Source organism: Dermacentor silvarum, chromosome 9 (genome assembly GCF_013339745.2).
Source record: "Dermacentor silvarum isolate Dsil-2018 chromosome 9, BIME_Dsil_1.4, whole genome shotgun sequence".
Taxonomy (NCBI): domain Eukaryota; kingdom Metazoa; phylum Arthropoda; class Arachnida; order Ixodida; family Ixodidae; genus Dermacentor; species Dermacentor silvarum.
Genome location: NC_051162.1, coordinates 19096225 through 19121088, shown reverse-complemented (window position 1 = coordinate 19121088; position 24864 = coordinate 19096225). Strand labels below are relative to the sequence as shown.

The window sequence follows — 24864 nt, the reverse complement described above, 5'->3', positions numbered from 1 at the left end:
ACTTTGATAATTAGGACAGCAATTCTCGAGTTAGATAATCAATTACAATTACCTAATTAAATCTCAGTAACGAAAAAAATTACTGGCGGCTAATACACTGTACTGGAAACAATACGCACTAGGTTTGCTTCGCGTAACGCCTTTCCTCTTTCTTTAAATCGTGCTGCGTGATAGCTGGGACACCCTGTATACTTGAAGCCGGTGAAAAAGTTGTGGTCACTGACCAAACCAAGATGAAAATTACAGAAACGTTTAGGAGCCGTACGCCCGTATGACCGAAACAGGTCGTTTTTTTTTTCGTTTTTTTTTTGTACCATCACACGGTGAGTGACCTCAACTGTATCATCGTGTTGCCTGACTGACGAATTTTCTTGCGGAACCCTTGACTATACTGGATGTTGTAAAGCCCTGTCTGAGGAGTGGTTTAATACAAATTTATTTCAATTTTCGTCATTTTAGATGAGATAGAAGAAATTGAAATTTCGCATTGTCATGCCACCACGAGGCACCGTTTGAATGTAAACGTAAACACTCTCGTCAGGCCTCGACAAGCGCTCGCAAGGAGAGCGCCCCTTTCCTGCTTCCTCGGTACTGGCTCAACCTGGCCTGTTGAGCTGCGAGCGCCCTGACCTGCGGTGCCCCGCCCCGAACTGTGCTGCTGCGCCGCGCTCGAGACGCTGGATGATTCATTTTGCGAGTGCCTGGCCTTCACCCGTGCAAGGGTCACTCTCGACAGATTCTACCGCCAGCAGGGCTTATCCTGATCCACCCTAGAAGAAATGGCGAAACTTGATGGGGAAACTTGGTGAGAGGCGCTGTAAGAGCGTATTCCGCTGTCATTAAAAAGAAGAAAGAGGTTTAACTGTTTTAAGCATATAGTTGTCACGAGCACAAGGTCTGTTTGGCTTCGTTTTGCAAAGACAATGCACACAGTGTTTCATTATTGCAGGGTTCCGCGCTTGGTAAGCTTCTATATAACGTGCTAGTTTGGCCTCCCTTTGCTACGGTGTTTGAGCAGCCAACTTTTCCTTTGCGTGAGATTTCGCAGCCTGCCGTCTAGCTATATCTACTGGCTGACAGGAGTCAGCCTGTCGCTTGCGCTGAAGCGCACAGCGCAGACGGTCCATATGGCGCGGAATCCAAGGCGAGATTGAGCGACCATGCGCCGGCGAAGCAGCCGTTAAGCCCTCGCCTAGTTACGTGCTACCGACGCGGCATGGCTCCGAGTGAGCGCAGCTAGAACGCCTCTGCGCAGAGGATCACTTAGCGTGACGTCACACCTATCACACATGCGCTGCGGCAGCGCGAGCTCATGGCGACGCGATGAATGACCTTATGAGACATGGCGTAATAGAGCATTCGCTCTAAAATTGAACCTGTGCCATTCGCCCAAATGTCAACATCAATGTTCAACCACCCAGCGGGTGCTTTTGTTCACACTGCACATACCTTGGACGCGTGCGCTGCTCCCACCCTGCATATCTCGTCCACCCCGTCCAGGATCACCACTGTGGGCACCACCGATCCGGTAACGTCGAAGATGCTCCTGACGGCCAGCTCTAGCTTGTGCTTCGGCTTGCGCAGCAACTCCGGCACGTACACGTAGGACACCGAGCAGACGCGGATGCCGCTACTCAGCGCTCTCGCTAGGCTGTGCTTGCCGGTGGCAGCGGGACCCGACAGGAGCACGGTTCGCCACGACTTGTGCCTGTCGCGAGGGGACGCCTGGGAGCCACCGAAGCTCGGTATTTGCGTGAACTGCAAGAGCTGCCGCAGCACGTCCGGAAAGCCGACGTCAACGCAGCGACCGCAGTGGCGGCCCAGAACGACCAGGCCGTCCATCTCGCAGACGTAGCGCTTGTCCACGGCCCGGGTGCGGCAGGGAGGTAGAGAGATACGCTCCCATCGCTCGGGCGAAGCCACGTGAGGACTGCGGAAAGTAAATACCTGTGACGACGCTGTAAACCGAAACGCTGAAAAAGAGTGTGAGTTCAGAAAATACAGCTCTTTTTTATGCCTACCAGTGCCCACCATTGATACATAGCTCATACTCACGCAAAACGGGCGCACATACTCGAGAAACGGAAACAGCGGCTGTCGTTTTTGCACTTTGCCATAAAAACAAGGACTCATTAATTGTTAACCGTTGTCTGCTTCACGTCATAGAAAGCTTTAGCACAGCGTTGACATTACTGAGATCAGCTGATTCTGACGCTGTCAGGCATAACAAAAGACGCCACGGATGCCGCGGATGTGTTATGGTTTTATTGCGATAGCAATTGTATGCACACTCCAGGCGCATTTCTGCCGTCGGCGTCGCCATCGCTGTGAGGTTCCGTATAAATTCTAAGGGCGATATAATCATCGCCGTGCGCCTTATACTGTCTGTGCGAATGAAAGCGTACGAGGGTGAGCCGGCGATCGCGCCCGCGCGATAGAGAGGAAAGCGCGCAGGAAGTGCGCCGTTTTCGGTCACGTGCGAGGCATCCAAAGTTGCGAGCCACTGAGGGGAGGGGAGGGAGGAGGAAGGGGGCGGCGTTTTACTCTGGCTGCAACTGCGTAAGCACTGTAAAATAATTTACGCCCTTAAAAGGGAAAAAGTAGTGTAAATGTGTCTATAACTCACACCCTACGAGTGTTATATAAGTCACACCCTTAGGGTGTGAATTATATACCACATTTACAGTTTTTCACTTCTAAGGGTGTAAGTTATCTTACAGTGTGCGGCGGCTGCGCGCCGTCGCGCGGCCGTATCTTGAAAGCGATCTGCGTTGGTGTTACAATCTACTAGCAGGTGCGTCGGCGGCTCATAGCTTTGTGCGTGCTGTGTTTCGCGGATTAGTTCGCGTTGATGCGAGCGGCGGGACGAAGGTCAATTCGCTGACTGCTGCTGCCGCGCTTACTCAGCATTTTCACAGCGAGTGTCCGCGGTCATCGAGTGTGATTTGTTGATATTTGCTGTGCGCGCTGACACCGTGCTTGTTAATTCAGTTAGCAAGCGAACATTTACAAGTTGATAGGGCCGATAAAAGTACTATCTTTAATTCGTGTGGCTTTCTGTTATTTGCTTTCGTAATCGATGCTTCGTCTTTCGTGTGAAACTGCCGGCTTTTTTATGTACGAGATGGCGTGACAGCGTTTGCCGTTGCTCATTTGTTTGCCATGGAGGATGCTCTAGTAAAAGTCTTACCGAGAGCGTGAGGGCAGCGTGGATGAAGTCGCTTTTCGTGCCTCCACGTAAACAGTAAGCGTTCTGTTCTATCTACTGACTATTGAAGCTTGTTTCAGAAATATTAGTTCTGCAAGACCAAGACGGACAAAGAGCAAGCGAGACACACAAGCGCCTGCGTGTCTCAGCATTCTCAGCCCGCTCTACGTTTTGTGCGACTAATCTTTCATCATATACCAACACGCGCAGCCTTCTGCCGCTTGCCTCTCAGTTAGACACTCCACATAAGTGCACAATCACGCGATTCTTTTTATTGCGATAGCAATTATATGGACACTTCAACCGGATTTCTGCCATCGACGTCGCCGTCGCGGTCGCCGTCGCCGTGAGGTTCCCTATAGATAAAATCTTCGCCGCGCGCCGAGCGGAAGCGTGCGGGGACGCACGCTATCACAGAGAGCGAACGCACTCAATCTCCCACGCGCAAGCAAGGAGGCGGGAAGCCAGCGCCGGAGGGAAGGGGGGGGGAGGGGGGGGCGCATTTCTACTCTGCCAACAACCGCGCTCGTCGCTCGCTCGCACCGTCGCTTATCTCCATACGGCTCTGACCTTTATGCGCCGTGCATTCGGCGCTCAGATTCCGTTGAACCGATAGACCGCACGTACCTGCGCCCACTGCTGCGGCGTAAGCGCTTGGTGCCAGCGTTTTGACAGTCGTTGCCTGCAGTCAGTCAGTGTGATCTATTCATGTTTGTTTGTGCGCGCTCACACCACGCTTATTCATTCAGTTAGTAATGGTCGGGCGACACTTTCCAACGCACGCTACACATGCAATGCTGCCCGGATCGGCAGTGCAGCGCTACAGGTGTGTCCCTTCGCACGCGCTGCCCACGGGAAGCGCTTCTCATGAACACCACCGTTTCACAGGCGCCTTCTCGTGGTCATCGAGTCTCTCTCCATGTCGGTCTACTTACGCCGCAGCACACCTGCTTACTTAATCAGCTCATGGTTACTACAATTCATATTGCTACCAAAGACGCTCACCTTACTTCGTATGACATTGCTGTGTTGCTATCGCATTCATTGTTTCGCCCTTAGGGCGAAACTGTGACATTTTTATAGCGACCAATGTATTCTTCTATCCGCGTCTGGAATATTCGTGCAGTGCAACAATGGTTGAGCTTGCTTACAGCCTCATACTCACAATTCACTCCTACACTCCTCTATGGGTGGCGCGCTAACAAGTTATATATCGATACATTGGCGAGCAGAGACTGCGTTTAGTCATACCCCTTATTAGGGCACCGCTTTTCTTGGCGTTTGCCGAAGGGGGAAGGACTGAGCATTGGGTCCCCGTGATTGGAAACGTTCTCGAATGGTAAAGCATGATCACGCAGCCGGGTGTAAATAAATCCGCGCAGGGCAAAGATGAGGAGCCGATTCGGGACCAAGTTATCACTTCTGTTAGTCAGCACTGAGAGAGAGAGAGAGAGAGAATAAACTTTATTTCAAAGAGCACGCGAGCGTAGGTAGCTCCTCCGCTCTGCAGTGGGTGGTTCCCTCAGTCCAGGAGTCCAGTGGCCTTAGCTCTCCTTCTCGCTCGATTGCACTGACAGCAATCGCTGATATCATGAATTGCAGCAACCGATGCGAAATTTTAAGCGAAGGCTTGATAGGCTGACAAGTGTCAGCGGTGGTGGTGGTGGCGTCACGCTCAAAAGTGGACCGATCCTGGCGATTGTGCAGAAAGGGTCCAAGCTCAAAGGCACATAATAATCATCATCAGCCTATATTTATGTGTCACTGCAGGACGAAAGGCCTCTCCATGTGATCTCCAATTACCCCTGTCTTCCGCTAGCTGATTCCAACTTGCGCATGGAAATTTCCTAAGTTCATCACCCCACCTAGTTTTCTGTCGTCCTAGACTGCGCTTATCTTCTCTTTGTATGCATTATGCAACTCTAATGGTCCACCGATTATCCATCCTAGGCATTACATGGCCTGCTCAGCTCCATTTTTTTTGCGCTTAATGTCAACTAGAATATCAGTTATCGCGTTTGTTCTCTGATCCACACCGCTCTCTTCCTGTCCCTTAACGTTAGGCCTGGCATTTTTCGTTCCATCGTTCTTGGTGCGATCCTTAACGTGTTCTATAGCTTCTTTGTTAACCTCAAAGTTTCTGCCCCATATGTGAGCACCGGTAGAATGCAATGATTGTACACTTTTCTTTTCAACGACAGTGGTAAGCTCCCAGTCAGGATTTGGCGAAGCCTGCCGTATTTTATGCAGCCAAACTTTATTCCTCTGTAAATTGCTTTCTCGTGATCAAGGTCACCTGTGAGTTTTTGGCTTAGATAAACGCACTCCTTTACAGACTCAAGAGGCTGACTGGCGATCCTGAATTCTTGTTCCCTTGCCAGGCTATTGAACATTATCTTTGTCTTCTGCATATTCATCTTCAACCCAATTCTTACACTTTCTCGATTAAGGTCCTCAATCATTTGCTGTAATTCGTCCCCATTCTTGCTGAATAGGACAATGCCATCTGCAAAACGAAGGTTGCCGAGATATTCGCCATCGATCCTCACTCGTAAGCCTTCCCAGTGCAAGAGCTTGAATACTTCTTCTAAGCGTGTAGTCAATAGCATTGGAGAGATTGTGTGTCCTTGCCTGACCGCTTTCTTGATAGGTATCTTTCTAATTTTCTTGTGGAGAACCAAGGTTGCTGTGCAATCCTTGTAGATATTGGCCAAGATACTCACGTATGCCTCCTGTATACTCCTTGATTACGCTAATGCCTCTATGACTGCTGGTATCTCTACTGAATCGAATGCTTTTTCATAATCTATGAAAGCCATATAGAGAGGTTGATTATACTCCGCAGATTTCTCTATTACCTGATTGATGACATCGATAGGATCCGTCATATAATATACCTTTCTGAAGCCAGCCTATTCTCTTGGTTGGCTGAAGTGAAGTGTTGCCCTGATTCTGTTGTAAATTATCTTGGTGAATATTTTATACAATCGTGAAAGCAAGCTAATGGGTGTATAATTCTTCACTTCTTTAACACCTCCCTTCTAATGAATGAGTATAACGTTGGCATTCTTCCAGCTTTCTGGTACACTTGAAGTCGTGAGGCATTATATATAAAGGGCCTGCAAGCATTTCAAGCATGATATCTCCTCCAACTTTGATTAAATAGACTGTTATTCCATCTTCTCCAGCAGCTTTTCCCCTGGTCATGTCTTACAAAGTCTCAATCAGTGCCTTCATCGCTAGTTATAAGAGGAGCCTCTGTATCCTGTTCATCACCACTTCGAATGAAAGCCGCTTGGCTGCTCTGGGAACTGTACAGGCCAGTATGGAATTCTTCCGTTGCTTTTACTGTGTCGTCGAAATTGCTGATGATATTTCTCTGCTTATCGTTCTGTGCATACATCTTGCCTTGTGCTATGCCAAGTTTTCTTCTCACTGATTTCATGCTGCGTCCGTATCTTATTTACTGCTTCCTCAATCTTTTCCATGTTATATTTTCGAATATTCCTTCCTTTATTCTTGTTGATCATTTTTGACAGTTTAGCGAATCCTATGTGCTCTCGAGTTTGCAACTTTCATTTTTTGCCGTTTCTTTATTAGGTCTTTTGTTACTTTGGAGAGCTTACCTACTGGTTGCCTTGGTGCCTTACCTTCCACATCAATTGCTGCTTCTGGGATCAGCCTAGTTACGGTTTCATTCATTACCTCTATGTTGTCTTCATCTTCCTGCTCTAAAGCTGGATATTTGTTTGCGAGCACCTGCCTGAATTGGTCTGCTATAACCTTACTGCGTCTAGGTTGGCCTGTTTCTTCTTGACTTACTTTATTATTTCTCTCTTCAAATTGAGAGAAATCCTAGACCTCACTAATCTATGGTCACTGCACTTTACCATTCCTAACACTTTTGAATCCTGCACTCTGCTGGGATCGGCCGAGAGTATGAAATCTATATCATTCCATGTTTCTCCATTAGCGCTTTTTCAGGTTAACTTCCTGTTGCTGCACTTCCTGAAGAAGGTATTCATTATTCTGAGCCTATTTCTTTCCGCGAATTCTACCAACCTCTCTCCTCTAGTGTTCCTAGAATCGATGCCGTATTTGCCAATTGCTTGCTCACCAGCCTGATTTCCCCCCACTTTTGCATTGAAGTCACCCATGACTACAGTACACTGAGTTTGCCCCTTTCTCATTGGTAATAAAAAGACACATTGCAAACGCACATACAAGGTACAAAATGAAAGAGAGAGGGAGAAAGAGAGAAGGAAAGAGTTAAAGAGCAAGAAAGAGAGACAAAGAGAGAAAGAAAGAAAAAGAAGGAGATAGAGAAAGAAGATAGAGAAAGAAAGATAGACAGAGAGAAAGAAAAAGAAAGAAAGTGAGAGAGAAAGATAGAAAATCACCACGAAGGTCACATATTCACAAGATAAGCTTCGCTTACCCGCATATTCTTCACAGGGGAAGGGCTGGCGAATTTTTCTTCACTGCATAAAATTTAGTCAGTTTTCTTAAATAGGTAATTTTAGTGCACATCATGAAAGAGCAAGAACCAATGGACGGAATATTGCCGCTAGAGTTAACGGAGCCTTGCATTGCGCGCCCCTGGGGCTGTGTTCGTTCTGGTTCCCATGTGTTTTACATTTCCGTACACAATGTGTTCCAGCTATCTTCCTTGAACCTTCAATATCCAAACAAATCACATGTGCGGTGCACAAATGCTACCAAATTGGCCTTGCTGAGTGCCCTGTTGAGTAGCATGTTATGGAGAAAACGATGGTCTAGTTGGACCTGCAGCAGGTGGTGCGTAGCGCAGAACAAGGCACGCAATACTTCAAAGTGACGTGAACGAGTGCCGTATCAGCGTATTCTCTGTCCTCTTCCGTGCCCTATATTCGCTCGACACCGCGTAGAGATATTTTGGTATTTTTAGAGCGCAGCTCTTGAGCGCCCATTCCTGCGTTGAGCGTAGGAGTACCTCGACGGCGTAACCGAGCGAATGAGCACAGCGAAGGGTGAAAGAGAGAGCCCGAAGCGCAGCGGCAGATGAGAGGCTGTGAGAGCGAAGAGAGCGTGAGGAGGAAAGCGGGGGAAGCCGCCTTGAAGCACCACCAGGCTCACGTCCACGCATCAGCCGTGCGCGGGAATAAAGAACCAGAAAGCTCGCATTCGTGAATAGCGTCCGCCGCAAGCGTTTCTCGGTAAAGGTTACGGGTACATAAGCTTCCCGCCCGGTGTGGCCTGCTTATCTATATAGGGCCGCGCGTCATGGCTGTGCCACTAGGTGCGGAATCAGTGCGATGCCTGAATATATCACGAAATAAAAACACGTATAGAGATTTGCTCAAATTTCGCGTTGCATTAGGGAGTATGATAATCGTCGGTGATTTTTTTCGATCAGCTTAAGTGACTACAAATAACAAACGAGAAGAAAGGGAACCGAGGGGCACGATTTTTAATAATCATGTCGTAAGGCAACAAACAATGACACCAAGGACAACATAGGGGAAATTACTTGTATTTACTAATTCAATTAAAGAAATGTTAAGTAAATGGAAGTGAAGATGGATGAAAAAACCGACTTAACATGCCACAGTTGGCGAACTATCCCATGTCTTCGCATTACGCGTGCGATACTCTTACCAATTCAGCAACTGTGGCGGCGTTCTCCCAACTACTTTGTGGGGTTGTTATGTTTTTATCACAAGACCTAACGCTGGGAGTGTTAGGCAGAGCCACTACTCACAAACCTTGGCGGCGGACGTGGAACATCCTTGCTGCCGCAGGCGTCACGAATACGTGATCTTTTTGGTCAACTGGTCAATAAACCCACGCATGCTATGAGAAGGCATCAATGTTGCTGGATTCGAGACGCCAATTATGTTGTAATGAACAAGAAGAAAGGAAACCGAGGGGCCCGAATTTAATTATTCAAATCATAAAATCACAAACATTGACACCAAAGACAACATAAAGGAAATTACTTGTACTAATTGAATTAAAGAAATGATAAATTATTAGAAATGAAAATGGATAAAAAACAAAGTACGTTTTAAACTTCATTCTAACTGTAACGCAATACATTAATTTTAGTGGTTGGTGACTATTATTTAAACAAAACATCCAGTCATTTATTCCCATGAACATAGTTGTTGTAATACATAATTTTTTTAATAATGGGGTTTTACGTGCCAAAACCAGTTCTGATTATGGGGCACGCCGTAGTGGGGGACTCCGGAAATTTGGACCACCAGGGGTTCTTTAACGTGCACCTAAATCTATGTACACGGGTGTTTTCGCATTTCGCCCCCATCGAAATGCGGCCGCCGTGGCCGGGATTCGATCCCGCGACCTCGTGCTCAGCAGCCCAACACCATAGCCACTGAGCAACCACGGCGGGTATATAATTTTCGAAACATGAAAGAAAGCCCGCACAACTTTAAAATTTTCACGTGACTACGCTCTTCATGCAGCGAAGTTATTGCCATTAAACAAGTGACAATAACTTGTCCGCATGAATATTCTGTGGTACACGCTGACTGAAAGTGTGTATAGGTGCAATCAAGAAAGGTGGTTACCAGGCGTTGGTTTTCATGCACGGCGTCGGATTGTCTCGGACGCAACCCCACCCACCGTACCAGCCTCCTTGTCTTCTCTAGAGATTATGAGCGACGAACACGCTAGCAGCTTCATGAGTTGCAATACACAATGTTTCCATATCTGGCATGGCCCGCCATCACATCAGCAAGAAACATGTTACCAAAACTGAATGACAGGTTCGCTCCCTTCACCGTATGTCACGGCAAACATGAAGCGTGCTTAGGCGATCATTCGTTCGCAATATTATGTTTGAAGGCAGTAACTCGCTGCACGAAAGCGCCTCGTCATATAATGTCACGGCAAACATGAAGCGTGCTTAGGCGATCATTCGTTCGCAATATTATGTTTGAAGGCAGTAACTCGCTGCACGAAAGCGCCTCGTCATATAATACTTTTTCAGATCTCGCGCGCTTCTTTGGAGATCGGCAAATAAAGCCCATTTAAGTTACCCAAACTGTGAAAGTCAGTTGGATGCTTTAAATTACGCTTCACACTAGCTCCAATAAACGTTTTGCGCTTACCTTGATAAAAATGTTTCCTGCTTAACTTTATTTATTTACTCATTTTTCGCGTTGAGAAGCGTGGTTCCAGCTCCTGACGAGGATAGTAAGCGCCATCGCATCAGCCGCGCTCACGTAGTGAGCACAGATTTCCTGAAGAGGCCCTGACTTTGATAATTCTTCCTATGTCTGATTTGTGTTCGTCATGATTTTTCCCCGCCAGAAGAGATTTCGGCACACTCTTGACTTCATCTTATAAATATGCAGTGTGTGGTTCTCCTCATGAAATTAGTTGGATATCGACACTATCTTAGGCTTTATATCCGCTCTCCCGTCTTTCGTCGCGTTCAATCTGTTCTCATGGCAGAAGATAACCCACGTGCCGAAATTGAAATTTTGCTTTAGCACAAATGATGCCGATGCAACATAATTAACAACGTTCTAGAGTATTATGTATCCAAACCCCGATATAAATTTGAGACACGCCATAGTATGGCTCGTTCGATTGCTTTGCACCACCTGGGGTTGTATAAGGTGCATTCAATGCATGACACATGAGTGTTTATGCATTTCCCCCATCGAAAGATTGCCGCCACGGCATGCACTGAACTCGTAACCTGGAGCTTAGCAGTACAAGGCCATAGCCACTGGGTAAAACGGTGGGTGGAGATTTGTGAAATCGAATTTCGTCAATGTTTGAGTCGCGTTCATTCATATGGTGCTTTTTTAATAGTTAAAAACATTTCCACAAATCACACGTGGCATGCAGCACAATGCCCCCAATTCAGCTGAATTACTCTGAAAGGCGGATATTCTTAGCTCAAAAATCAATCTGCCCAACTATTTGCCACATTTGCTAATCAAGCTTCTAATTACTGTACGGCACCGATTGCAATATACTAATTGTAGCCAGTGAGCTTGCTTGGCATGTCCACTTGAAATGACTTCTTAGAATATCTACAAGGGAAAAGAGGAACACTAGTTCTGCACTTGGGCGCCTCGACCAAAAATCACGCATTACACTTGCGGTTCTTTGCCAATTAGTCTACAGTGGCGTCACCTTCGTTCAACCCATTTAGTATTTGGGTATCCGTAAAGGATTATCCCTTAGATATCTGGCCAACTCTACCAAGGCCGCAAATGTGGAACGTCCTATTAGAGCACTGCACGGGCCGATTTTTGCGGCCCGGGCCAGGGCCCGTTTTTACATTGGGCGGCCCGCCCGAGCCCGATCAAAACTTTTATGGCGAGACCCGGGCCCGGCCCGGGCCCGGAAATAATCTACGTTACCCGCCCGGCCCGGCCCGCCACCCCTTTAACTTAAGCCCGAGCCCGGCCCGAGCCCCGCTCGAAACCGGCCCGAACCCGGCCCGACACCGAAAAATACATGTTTTTCAGGGTTGAGAAGCCCGAGAATAACTCGCAGAAAACCCGAGCCCGCGTCAAAAAACCCGAGCCCGGCCCGGGCCCGGGTCAAAAAGCACACGCCGTGCCCGAGCCCGGCCCGAGCCCGTGAAAAAACTGCTCTACCCGGCCCGGCCCGGCCCACGGGCCGGGCCGGGCCCGGGCTTTCGGGTAAGCCCGAGCCCGTGCAGTGCTCTACGTCCTATTACAAGCAGGCGCCTTGTAGCACGTGACCTTAGGAGAATGCCACCCGTCAGTAATCCCTTATATCCTACTCCATGGCATCAATACTGCCAAATTCGGGACCTTAGGTACATGTGAAAGTATGCATAGAGCACAGTATAATTAGTAGTACCAGCATATACTTGCCGGTCCGTCGTTTCAGTCAGACGCAACCTTTGGAAAAAATACTGCACGTAAGCGGATTAGTGGCGCTTGTACACCACCGTCCGTGTGTTCTCTGTGTTGCGATTAAGTCGTACTTATGTGCCGCAGCCAACATTATACTAATCCATAAGAAGGGAGACGTTAAAGAATTGAAGAATTATAGACCCATTAGCTTGCTTTCAGTATTGTATAAAATATTCACCAAGATAATTTGTAATAGAATCAGGGCAACACTTGACTTCAGCCAACCAAGAAAACAGGCTGGCTTCAGGAAGGGATGGATATTCTACGATGGATCATATCCATGTCATCAATCAGGTAATCGAGAAATCTGCGGAATACAATCAACCTCTCTATATGGCTTTCATAGATTATGAAAAGGCATTTGATTCAGTAGAGATACCAGCAGTCATAGAGGCATTGCGTAATCAAGGAATACAAGAGGCATACGTGAATATCTTAGCAAACATCTACAAGGATTCCACAGCTACCTTGGTTCTCCACAAGAAAAACAGAAAGTTACCTATCAAGAAAGGGGTCAGGCAAGGAGACACAATCTGTCCAATGCTATTCACTGCATGCCTAGAAGAAGTATTCAAGCTCTTAGACTGGGAAAGCTTAGGAGTGAGGATCAACGGTGAATATCTCAGCAACCTCCGATTTGCTGATGACATTGTCCTATTCAGCAACAATGGAGACGAATTACAGCAAATGATTGAGGACCTTAACCGAGAAAGTGTAAGAGTGGGGTTGAAGATTAATATGCAGAAGACAAAGATAATGTTCAATAGCCTGGCAAGGGAACAAGAATTCAGGATCGCCAGTCAGCCTCTTGAGTCTGTGAAGGAGTGCGTTTATCTAAGCCAAAAACTCACAGGAGACCTTGATCACGAGAAAGAAATTTACAGAAGAATAAAATTGGGTTGGAGTGCATACGGCCGGCATTGCCAAATCCTAACTGGGAGCTTACCACTGTCGTTGAACAGAAAAGTGTACAATCATTGCATTCTACCGGTGCTAACATATGGGGCAGAAACTTGGAGGTTAACAAAGAGAACAAGTTAAGGACCTCACAAAGAGCGATGGAACGAAAACTCTTAGGACTAACGTTAAGAGACAGAAAGAGAGCGGTGTGGATCAGAGAACAAACGGGGATAGCCGATATTCTAGTTGACATTAAGCGGAAGAAATGGAGCTGGGCAGGCCATGTAATGCGTAGGATGGATAACCGGTGGACCATTAGGGTTATAGAATGGATACCAAGAGAAGGGAAGCGCAGTCGATGTCGGCAGAAAACCAGATGGGATGATGAAGTTAGGAAATTTGCAGGCGCACGTTGGAATACGCTAGCGCAAGACAGGGGTAATTGGAGATCGCAGGGAGAGGCCTTCGTCCTGCAGTTGGCATAAAATAGGCTGATGATGATGATGATGATGATGTGCCGCAGCCAAACCGAAAAAAATATGAAATATGGAAAGAAGGCAGATAGGTTAGCCAGGACAAATAAAAAATGGGTTTGCTGCCCTACGCTAGGCGAAAAGCAAGGCTAAAATATAAGAAGGAACTGGAGAGGGAGGCAGAGGAAGTGCACACGATCATATAGCATTTCCCAGCAGAGCAGAACAGTTACCACTACCAAGCGCCAAGGTCGCTTTTGCAGGAGTGTTGTTCTTAAGAATTCTAATAAAGCTTTCGTAGCCTAAAAAGCTTGTTGTTGGGCGAGTTCTTGCTTAGGTGCCAAGGTGTACATGAATGCTTATACGAAGAAAAACAGACACAAAAATACACCCGGCGTTTCTTCGTGAAACTGTTTCAGTTCCTGCACACATTACGCGCTTTCTTCAAACCGGGTATGCCAGGCCGTTCCTAGCATCCTGCAAAGACGACTTATGACTCCAGTGTTCAATGCTTTCTTCTAAAAATGATCTGTCACTAACACGAGCTTGCATTGCGCAACTGTGCTTGATACAGTGTTAGAATGGATTCCCACAGCCGCCAAATGACCCGTCCCGTCACCGTCATGGCACCGTTATTTATCGTGAGACAGCGTTTTCTATCCCGTGAACCTCAAAAATGGAATCCCGGCGACGTTTGGAACATAGGCCAAAGTCACAGGCGGGCAGTTCTTTAGAACAAACCAGAGATGGAACGCTGTGTCACGAGAGACACCTATGTCGGGACGCTGACGGGAAGCGGGGTTTGACGACTGTGGGAATCAAGCCCGGAAGAGTTCATTACTCGCGGCCGCAGAGGCATAGCTCGCATATTTATCCACATGCCGCCCACAGCCGGGCTCACCTGAGCGTCCCGAGCTTGGCAGCGTACGCGCGCATGCGGCAGAGGATGATCTCCAGCGCGTTCTCCAGGTGCATGGCGGCCTGCGTGTAATGGGCCAGGGCGGCTGCGTGATCGTTAGACACGATCTCCAGGTACGCTCCGCGCTCGGCGTGCTTGCGAGCTCGGCTCAGGCGGTTCATCTCCAGTGGGGCGGCGAATTTTGCACCGGACAATGAACGCTCGAATTTAGCACTCCCTGCCCTCGGGTCGTCGTCTTCTTCTTTCTCGCCTGAATAGCCGGCATCGATTCATGTTACCCGCTTATAGGCCGGATCTGATAAAATAGAAAATCAGCCTCCCAGCAATCAAAGCACGATGATTGTTCTGAAAGAAATGATGAATTTTGACAATTCTAAAGTAAGGCAATGCGAGGTATGGCCACAATCATGCACGTGTTCACGACAGGTGTAACTAATGCCACTGAATTTCTATCTGCACGTGCACGGTTCGGGTGGTATCCCCTTTGTGCATGCAATGCAGTGGAGAGAAAACAACAAATGACTTCCTGCTCGCTGGTCGAAAGTTTTACTTTAGTAATAAGGTTCGTGGATGTCTATATAAGGAAGCTTGGCGATGTCCCCGTCCTGCTTTCCTTTGGTGCTTCTACATTGGGTATAGTGACACTGTAAAGTTAGCAATGCTGGGAACGACTTCACTCTTTACTCGCTTCATCTGTCTTCCTAAAAAATTTAATTATTACTATTACCATTGTTACTACTATTATCAGTAGCAGCAGTAGTAGTGATATTATTATTATTATTATTATTATTATTATTATTATTATTATTATTATTATTATTATTCTATCTAGCATGATGGCCGTGTTACTATTCGTCGGTGCTGGCAACAACATAAGCAACAACAACAACGTAAATGCTTTTAGTCACATCAAATTTGCAGTAGCTCGTATTTCGTTGCTTGTTAGAGTAAATTGGGTGCTTGGCAACGAAGGCTTCTTTTAACAGCGGAGCTGTTTAAGCCGGCCGCAATGTGTGCCGCCTGGCAATGCGTTGCCTAGCAACCACCTCGCGGAGCGTCGCGCTCTATCCTCGGGAGCGAGAAGCAACCATAACGCGGAGCGTCCCGCGCTATGCTCGGGAGAGAGAAATAGAAAATGAGAGTGAGAGAGAGTGCGCGAGAGAGAGAAAGAGAAAATGAAAGAAAGCGAGAGAGAGAGAGAGAGAGAGACAGAGAGAAACAAATTGTAGCAGCACCAACGAGGCAATGCGCAGAGGTGCTGCCGACGCCATCCGCGCTTCTCCGTTTCCCCGCATTTAATCGCGCCGAACGCTCGCGGTGTCAGTGACTGCAGCAGGGGCCTCTGCGGCGGCTCGGCCGAGCTCTTACCAGCTGCGTCATCTAGGCGTGTCGTCTGCTGCGCGCCACCCGTACACTGTGCACAGCTTTCGCCCCACTTCCCCTACGTGTGCTCGGACTGCAAGTGCTTCTCGAGGTGTTCCCCGATGCCACGGACCACGAGGAAATGCGTCGTTTAACTTAGCATCACTTCGTATAGCAAGGACCAGCTAGGAACCGATCAGCTCCGCTGTGTCTTTAGCCTTTCGCCACTAGTGCAAGCTACCCCGATTTTTTTTCTTGTTTTTTTTTAACGAGACTATAGCCGTACTGACCAAAGTGACTTCGCCCTACATTGTAGCCTTATATTTAGCTCTCTACCTTGCTTAATTTCCAAGCGACCACCACTTTCTAAACACGTCATCGTAGTGGGTCTCTCCGCACATGCATAATTACTGCAAATTGTCGCATTTCTACCTCCATAATGTGGCGAAAATGAGCATGGAAGAAATCAACTGCCAGATAAACAATGTTTGCGTTTTATATCGCCTCTGAAGGCAATGCATACGTGAGTGATAGGTAAGTTCCGTTGTTAGGTCGGGAGGAGAGTTTCTTGTGCGGCTTCTTCAAGTAAGGGAATCAAATTGTGAATTTTCAGTTTCTTTTTATTTTGCATGAGCGCTGCCTTATTGCGTATTAGTGGAAATTTGCATTTAATGCCGAGCCTGACTGAAATAATTTTTTTTAAAGACGTGCGTAGTCTGTGTCACTGTTCGCTTGTCTTCGTCAGTGTGGCGCAATAATTTTTTTATAAAGCTTGTGGGGAGCCAACTAGCAATATCAGCTACCAACAACCAACTAGCAAAGCTTGCCTATCAGCAAGTTTTGTTGCGGTATGCCGCAAAGCTGTTTGGAGACAGAATCACAAAGTTTAGGCAAATGCATGCACTGGCTCAGTCATTCTACTGGCAGCTCCAGTAGGCGTTAGGACCACCGTTCGCCGCTTGCAATATGTTTCAGCAAACAGTTATGGTTCTTCTTTTGCTCCAGTGACCTCGGAGGTGCCTTGTGGGGTCCGTTTTAGGACCGTTACTCTTTTTGATATACATAAAGGATTTCCCTACCTAGGTCTATTCTGTAAAATTGTTTGCTACAGATTGTGCAATATACCTGCATAAATTATAGCACCCTTGACCGTAGTAGTAGAGATTGACCTTTATAGCATTTCCCGCAGGCGTCCCAATTACCCAATGACACGTAGTATTAACAAATGTAAAAGCATGCTCCTTTCTTAACCGCCTTACAGCTACTGCTGCTGATAAGAATCTTAATAACACAGCCATAACATCTGCTATTTCTTTGAAATGTAGTACTGGCATTAAAACCAAAATATATCCTTTGCTTTGCAAGTTAATTATGACACAAGAAGCGCTAATCGCATTCTAGGATTCTGGTGACTACGGTGTAAGATATATACTCGTGTAAGATTTATACTCTTTAGGTGGGGGCACTTCTCGGCTTGCTTTCTAAACGCGATCGACCACATAAAGCAGCAATGGCGCGCGTCTATCTGGCCGGTGACGGCAGCGGACACCTATCGGTGGAACGACACAACTTCAGTTAGAACGCAGGCGAGAGCTTACGCGTACAAGGAACGCGCGCATTCCCTCTCCCCCACGTTCTACAATCTCCCCGGTGACCTACTTCCGCGCTTCACTCAATCATTTCGGATTTCCCGCGAAGCGCCGGTTGCTATACCAACGGGAGATTAAACCAATGAAAAGTTTTCTGTGTTGAAGTTGCGTCGTACCACCGATAGGTATCCGCTGCCGTCACCGAGCCGATCGGCGCGCGCCATTGCTACTTTCTCTGGTTGATTGCGTCTCGCGAGTGTCCTCACATAAAGAGTATGTCTTACACCGTGCTGGTGACGAACCTTCCCAAGCCCTAAGCCCGAGGTCGCGCAGTCAAATCCCGGCCGCGGCGGTCACATTTCTATGGGGCACGAAATGTAGAAACTACCGTGCCCGGTGCAAAGGGTGCACGTTAAGGAACCCCAGGATGTCAAAATTAAACCGGAGTTACCCAGGATGGCGGGCCTAATAATTAGATCGGGCCTATTTGCACGTAAAATTCCAGAATTCAATTCAACTTCTCAATCGCCGCTACTCCCGTAAAGATTAAACTTTACAAGACCTTGATCACTCCCAAACTTGAGTATACCTGCTGAATTTGGGATTTAGAATACCTTTTAGGGTACCTTATAGAATCATGTACGTACCCTTCAGGGTACACCGGGAATCGGTTTGGGTTAGGGTACGTCCAGAATCGCAGCACCCGGTTTATTCTTTCTAACTACGGTCGCTATTCTAGAGTTTCTTCAATGAAACTATCGCTTGATGTACAAAACCTTGCTCTGCGCCGAAAGTGTCCTCGACTGTGCCTCGTCGATCAAATATTTTACTTCGGTCAGATACATAAGGAAGAGTTGCTCCATCAGCCATCGTACTTATCATCTCGCATTGATCGTTCCCAAAAAAGTTGGTGTAGCCCTTTGTCACACAAAACTTTACCCAGACTCATTTGTACTAAGAACCTCCGAAGACTGGAACCACCTCCCCACCTCCATCACTGTCATGCCTAACTCGAAGAACTGAAAGATAGCTGCTAATACTAATCTCTGTTCTTTCCTGTCCACTCTGTAACACGTTCGGGTGACTTAGAGTACGACAACTGCAAAAATAGTAAGCAGGAAACTATGCGGCGTATGTGTCTACGACAGCCATTATTGCCTAAGGCGAGACCCACAGCCGGTAACTGTATTTATTAAAGGTGGAAATCCGCGGTGGCTTCTCTGTGTTATCTCCTCACTGCGTGCTGTGTATGACTGCACTACCACTGCCCTGGAGTGCAGCTTGGAAGACAGGGCTTCTCGCTAATGCCTTCTTCCTCTACATCATCTGAAATACTCCCCACCCCCCTCTCTCTGCAATCTTGATGCGCTCTTATTTATGAGGCGCCAATGTCTTCAGCTCACACGTCTTAACAGCCGCCTTAAAGAATGCCTGAATTTTAAGAGACTACTCGCCCAAATGACAGCAAGGTATCATCGTTTTGTATGCTTCCGCAACTTGTACCTGTTATCATGCGGACCGATCACAAGAGTAGCTTGTGGAGCATGCATGACGATAGCTGAAGTTGAGAGTATGACGGAAACCCGTCTGGTCGGGATGATGCATGCTTAAAAGGAAGAGATCGAGACACCGACCAAAAAGGTTTGAATATATTTAAAAATACATTAACGTTTCGGCTCTCCCACGGGAGCCTCGTTCGCAATGAAACATGCGGCAGAGCTTGCGCAGATACTTTAATGTATTTTTACATATATTTAAAAGGGCGCAAGCCCTGCCACATATGTTTCATTGGGAACAAGGCTCCGGTGGGGGAGCCGAAACGTTAATGTATTTTTAAATATATTCAAACCTTTTTGGTCGGTGTCTCGATCTCTTCCTTTTAAGTATGACGATAGCTGCCGTTATCGGCATACCAGCACCGATTGGAGACGGCACGTGCGGTTAATATTACTCAGTTTTTTTTTACCGAAAAGAGCATGATAATTGGAGGGCCGGGGAACTTATTCTGTCAGTACACAGGAAAACAGTTACATTAGTGTGAAATTTGTTTTCTTCTTTGCGAAATATGACTTCTGTGAACACCTGAATTAGGAGAGCGCTTTGAGAATAATAATAAAAAACTGATTGCTATGGCACTCCTAGACAGCAGCAAAACAAATCTTCACTGATTCGAGATCGGCAGTCAGGGCTTTCGCTTCAGGGTCCATTGCTGAGGAGGCTCACAATATTCTCAAGAACAAGATCATCTCTACGCACACCATCACGTGGTTTCCGGCGCACCTCGGCCCCCAGCTTGACTCCTTGCCCAATCTCAATGACATTGCCCACTCCCAAGCGCGCGCACTAACCCACCGCGCGAGAGGAGGGGCGAGCTCAGAGGCCGGGGTTCTCGAGTTTCGGGACACTCTCATTACTTTCAACGAAATCACTAAGCACTATCATCTGGGTAGGAGGACTTATCCTCCACCTCATAGAAAACTGGCTAGACCTCTATCGGCCACTTAGGCATGCTTCAGACCAAGTCCTATCCCAACCTGGCCCTTTTTCATTCAATCACTCCAGAGGCTTTTAGCTCTAGTTGCCCCGACTGTGCGGCTGTTAGCAATCTAGAACACATGCTCTGGCGATGCCCCTCGTTACAGGGGCCCAATCGCATCACGGAAAAAGAATGGAGCTCTGCCATCCAGAGCTCAGAACTGTCACGACAAACTTGGGCTGTCCAGAGAGCCCACGATGCGGCGGTTAGGCTCGGCATACCCGTCCCCACGTGGGAGCGGCCCGCAGCTCTGCCCTAGGGCAGGGTTTCTCAGGACCTATTTAATAAAGTTCTTTGTCTGTCTGGTAGCTCGGTTCTGCAGGTTAACTCTTCTGCTGCTGCCTGTTATACGACTGCGTGAAAATATCCTTCCGCGATCTCTACGAAGACGGGGGCAAACAGCCACGGTAGCCTTCAGCGGCTAAAAATTCGATGCACGCCTTTCGCGGCGCGAACATGCAGCACCTACGTGACATGCAAAGTCGTCTTTTAGAGATAACTCGCTCATTCGTTTAAACTGCCTCATAAATACAACTGATAAGCAGAGTAAAATGTATAAGGTGGTATAGTCAATTCTTGCTTTTGGCGTCTGCATCTGCGGGACCGGTGTTCAATCATGTGTCCGTTTCGATTAGAAGGACAACTGCTGGGTAAAAAAAAAAAGAGCATGCCAGGTTCACGGAATTCTTAAACGTGCGCTACGGTACCGATGTCATTAGTGAAGCAGATAATCGTGTGTTAGACAGGAGGACGTGTTGTAGGGCTGGTTGGAACTTACTTGATGACACACTGTAGCGGGAAGGCTGAATCACAAAGAAAATACGGTGACGTGGGTTTGTGTGTCTTCTTCGTGATTGTATTCGCCCTACAATGTGTAGTTATGTGTTAGACGGGTTCACGGCGATACGGTCTTGTCATGGTAAACCTTGTGTTCGCTTGTGTTCGTGTGTTCTTTCGTCTTTTCGTCTTCCTTGCTGCGCCGTTCTGAAGCCATGCATAGGAAACCTGCTAAAGGGGCACATTTTCGCACAGGAAATTAGGCCATGCTTTCCTTGATATTCAATTTTTTGGTTAGATTTAAAGGCAACAATGATGAAGTAAAATTCACAAGAGGAATTGATACGACACATGAAATGACTGTCACAGCTGAATTGCTCACTACTGTGGCAAAACGTTTGAGGACAGCCGAAATAAGGCTATTCTGTTGAAATGATGGCTCGAATTATATTTCGTATAGAGAATAAGGCGAAGTTAAACAAGCGACAAAAACTAAAGCTTTGTATCGCTTATTCCACGCTTCAGCTGTTTACTACGGCTTAAAAGCTTGTTCTTTGTCTTTCGATACATTTTAATTGTTCTTTTGCGTTATCACAATTTATATAGCAGCCGGCAAGGTTTACAAAATAACATTCCTCACTGCTGCTGTAGTGTAAATTGCTGCTACAAATTTTATCGCGAGTGGCCTCATATTTAGTGGGCACAGTGAAACGGAAAATCAAAACCTAAATTTATCTTTCAAATAGAACAAACGCGCTGCTGCGTACTGGTCTGCGCGGATTTAATATAAATTACTTGGAAGTGCGTTCACTAGAGAAAATGGGTAGACAATGGCCGAACGCTCAAATAATGTAGTAAATTCAGAATTAACAATTATCTAATTCAGAATTCGAAACAGCTATTACTGTTTTCCGTGGATTATTGTTGGAATATCCCAGAAGCTGGTTAGAGACGTTTGAAGGACTCACGAATTTTAGCGACTAGTTTGTGAGAACAAGTTGCGCCACGAATACTTCACCTTGGAAATCGCCGCCAGGACTTGGTTTGACAATTGTAATAGTACTTTAACCACGTAGGCACTGTTTCGAAGCAGTTTTCTTAAGACCTTTACATGCGTCGTCCGAAGAGAAAGGGCCAAAGTTCGACTGGAAACGCGAGTGCAGTTAGCTAACGAGAACATCGCTGTCTGTACAAAAGAGAAGACACGTTCTCGATTTTCTCCCTTATTACACCGACCCTGAAACGTCCCATTAGAAGAAAGTCAGTTTCCTCATTCGAGGTGTAAAGCAAGAACTCTTCGCCGAATTGGGCGCAACCCGCCCAAGAGCGCAGCACTACGACTACCGAGAAAACACTGGAAATGCGCAAGAGACAATAAATCGACGCTCGATGCCTGGTTGCGCCGAACTTCGAGCACTCTGCTCCAACCACATGCGGGAGACGATGCGAACAGTTGTGCACGAATAACTACGAAGGATGTTTCCAGTGTCGCCACCCAAGGTTGCATCAATTGGAGACATCGTCTGCGAAGAAATGTAGCCGACGCTTCATGGATGTGTTAGCCTGCCATCAATCGCTGTGAGTGATGTTGAGTTTAGGTACCTGACTAGCACCTGTAAATTATGATAAAGTGATAAGGCAGTCATGCATTCATGCTTAAGGTTTTGGGCATCATATCTTGCTGTTGTTCTGCTAATGTTGTATGCACATACAGAGTGTCCCAACTTTATACAACATTTATAAATATGCAAATGCCACGTATCTAGACATAACCAAGGTTATGTTATTTTCTGTCGCTTAGAGATACTAAGATACATTATTGCATTCCGCCTAATTACATAATCAGTCCTAATTAATTAATAAACTTCTAAAATAATATAATTACATAAAGATGTCAATGAGAAAATTGTAGAGCAACATGAAAATCTCCCGATACAGCTTTCTGTTGATCAACACATGATACATAAAAGTATTTTTTCGAGCATGAAAGTAGCCCCGCGAATGCAGGCAAAGTGCCTCGAGCGGCCAGTCGCCCGGCAATTGTGCCTGAGCCGAACGGGATATTTTAATTCGCTTGTATATTGCGCGGTGTGATATGTTTTGTCTATGTTATACGTGACGTGCATTTTGTGTATTATTTCGTTTCCCATACTTATCATCTAGGGTAGCATGCTAGCCCCTCCACTAGGCAAGCGTCTCCAGAACTCGACAGCTCTCGTCACGCTGATGAAGTAATCGATCATAGAACGACATTTGCCCCAATCGCATTGGCACAAATATATCCCTGAAGCATCGCTTAGTTTATCTCAATACATATAGCCCCAATAGCCGTGCCCAAGTGTCGCGCCTGTAAAAATATCCCGTTTCATTGGACACTCGAACCACTATAAGCATTACCTTGCCTTCATCAGTGCGGCTGACATTCCGTTTGCATAAAGTTTATTCTCTCTCTCTCTCTCTCTCTCTCCAGTCATGAATTTTATGGGAAGCTATATGGACGTAGATTCGCTGACGTAAGTAGAGAAATACTATGTGGCATACCAAGAGCAGCTGTAAGCCGGCAAGATCTCTAGCTCTTGATAAACATTCCCATATTGACCGCACAATGCCAACCAAACAATGGATAACGTATACCTTTCAATTGGTTCTAATAATGCTATGAACCGCGTAACGTTCCTCGTGGCCTAATTCATTTCAACTCATGCGTAGTCTGATAACAGGCAAAAGAACTAAAGCATCTTGTACCCATATTTTGGCAGTTTCAACCTACTTCTAGTGTAGGGCGCTACGCAGCACTCTCGCTATCCCAATGCGGCCGAACTATTCCGTACGCCTTTCCAAGATGATTCAATTAGCGGGAGGTGACAGAATGATCGATGCAAACAGCAGCTGCCCGCGTGCAAACAGGTTTCGGCAGAGAGTTCTATTCACCGTCGGGGCGCTTCATGAAGCGCGCTTCTCAGAGGGAGTGAAAGGCGTCAACAACCAGAGTCATCGTTCAACTGCTCCGGGTGCAAAGAGGCGTGGACTTTGTCAGCAGTGTTCGGTCATTCTATTTGACAAGGCTATGCCACTGCTTCCAGAATACAGAATTAAACGAGCCGCTTTGGGAAAACGGCGGGAAAAGAGTGAAAACAGGTTTCGCAAACTGACAACGAGTAAAACGAATTTGACCGACGAGAAACAAATAGTTTGTTCGCCTTGTCGAGCTGATTTCTAAGTTAGACATCACTGTCTTTACTAGCGCCCAACAAGGGTTTCGGACATTCGCTTTCGGCAGAATTAGCAAGAAAGAGGAGAAAAACAAACTTCCATTGCCACGTTCAAGAATCAAAGTACGCTTTCTTACACTTTCAAAAAAAAAGAAGAAGAAAGCACGGGCTAGCCATAATAACCTGGTTTGGATGAAGTTAAATCATGTGAGACAAATAACTCTACTAATTATACCGATTAGTGGCAATTATAAAAACATTCATTCTGGGGTTTTACTTGCGATAACTGCGATCTGATTATGACGCATGCTGTAGTGCGGGATATAGTAAAATTAGGGCGTCCAGTGTATAGCATAGAGCAATTGTGTTGTTCAGTCTTGTCCGTGTGCTTTTTACGGCGAAGCTGTCTATGGCTTGGAGATTTGGTTTTGTGGCTTGCGCGCGGGAAAGCTATCATCGTCAGCAATGGCTCGAGCGTCATTGTTACAGTGTACTAGAAGAGTTACTATTACTACAGTGTACTATTCTAGTACACTGTAGTCGTTGTCTTCTTCCAAAGCTGGATTGTTGGCGCCGCTCGGCGAAATCGCGCGAGCGCACTCGTGCAACTGCTCACGCGTTCGTCGTTGTCGTCTTGTTCCATGGCTGGCTCCGTTGTGCGAAAAACTGCGATCATCAACAATGGCTCGAGCGTCGTCATCTTCTTCCACAGCTAGCTCGCTGCCGCCCCTCGGCACAACCGCTCGAGCGCGCTCGTGCCACTGCTCAAGTGTTCGTTGTCGTCGTCTTCTCCACAGCTGACTGCGTTGCGGCTGATCATTCCAGCGTAGAATTTCACTTGTGTCGTTTTGTCTTTTCAGGTGTGAGAAAAGCTGTTAACCTGCTCTCCTGGATCAAGCTCGGCGGGCGGCTGAAGCCAGCGGGGCCCTGGACTAGAGGAGTCAGATCATCTACTCCCCAAACCCTCTTTTCTTTTAAA

General features: G+C 46.8%; 1 protein-coding gene across 1 annotated transcript in view; it reads right to left on the bottom strand.

Annotated features, from left to right (window-relative positions):
- Positions 1–24864, bottom strand: part of LOC119463464 (uncharacterized) — a 43117-nt gene that overhangs the window by 4654 nt on the left and 13599 nt on the right. The window contains exons 2-3 of the mRNA XM_037724304.2: positions 14392–14659; positions 1450–1930 (exon numbers count right to left, since the gene is read on the bottom strand). Of these exons, the coding sequence (XP_037580232.1) occupies positions 1450–1930; positions 14392–14659 (749 nt within the window). The remainder of the gene's footprint in view (positions 1–1449; positions 1931–14391; positions 14660–24864) is intronic.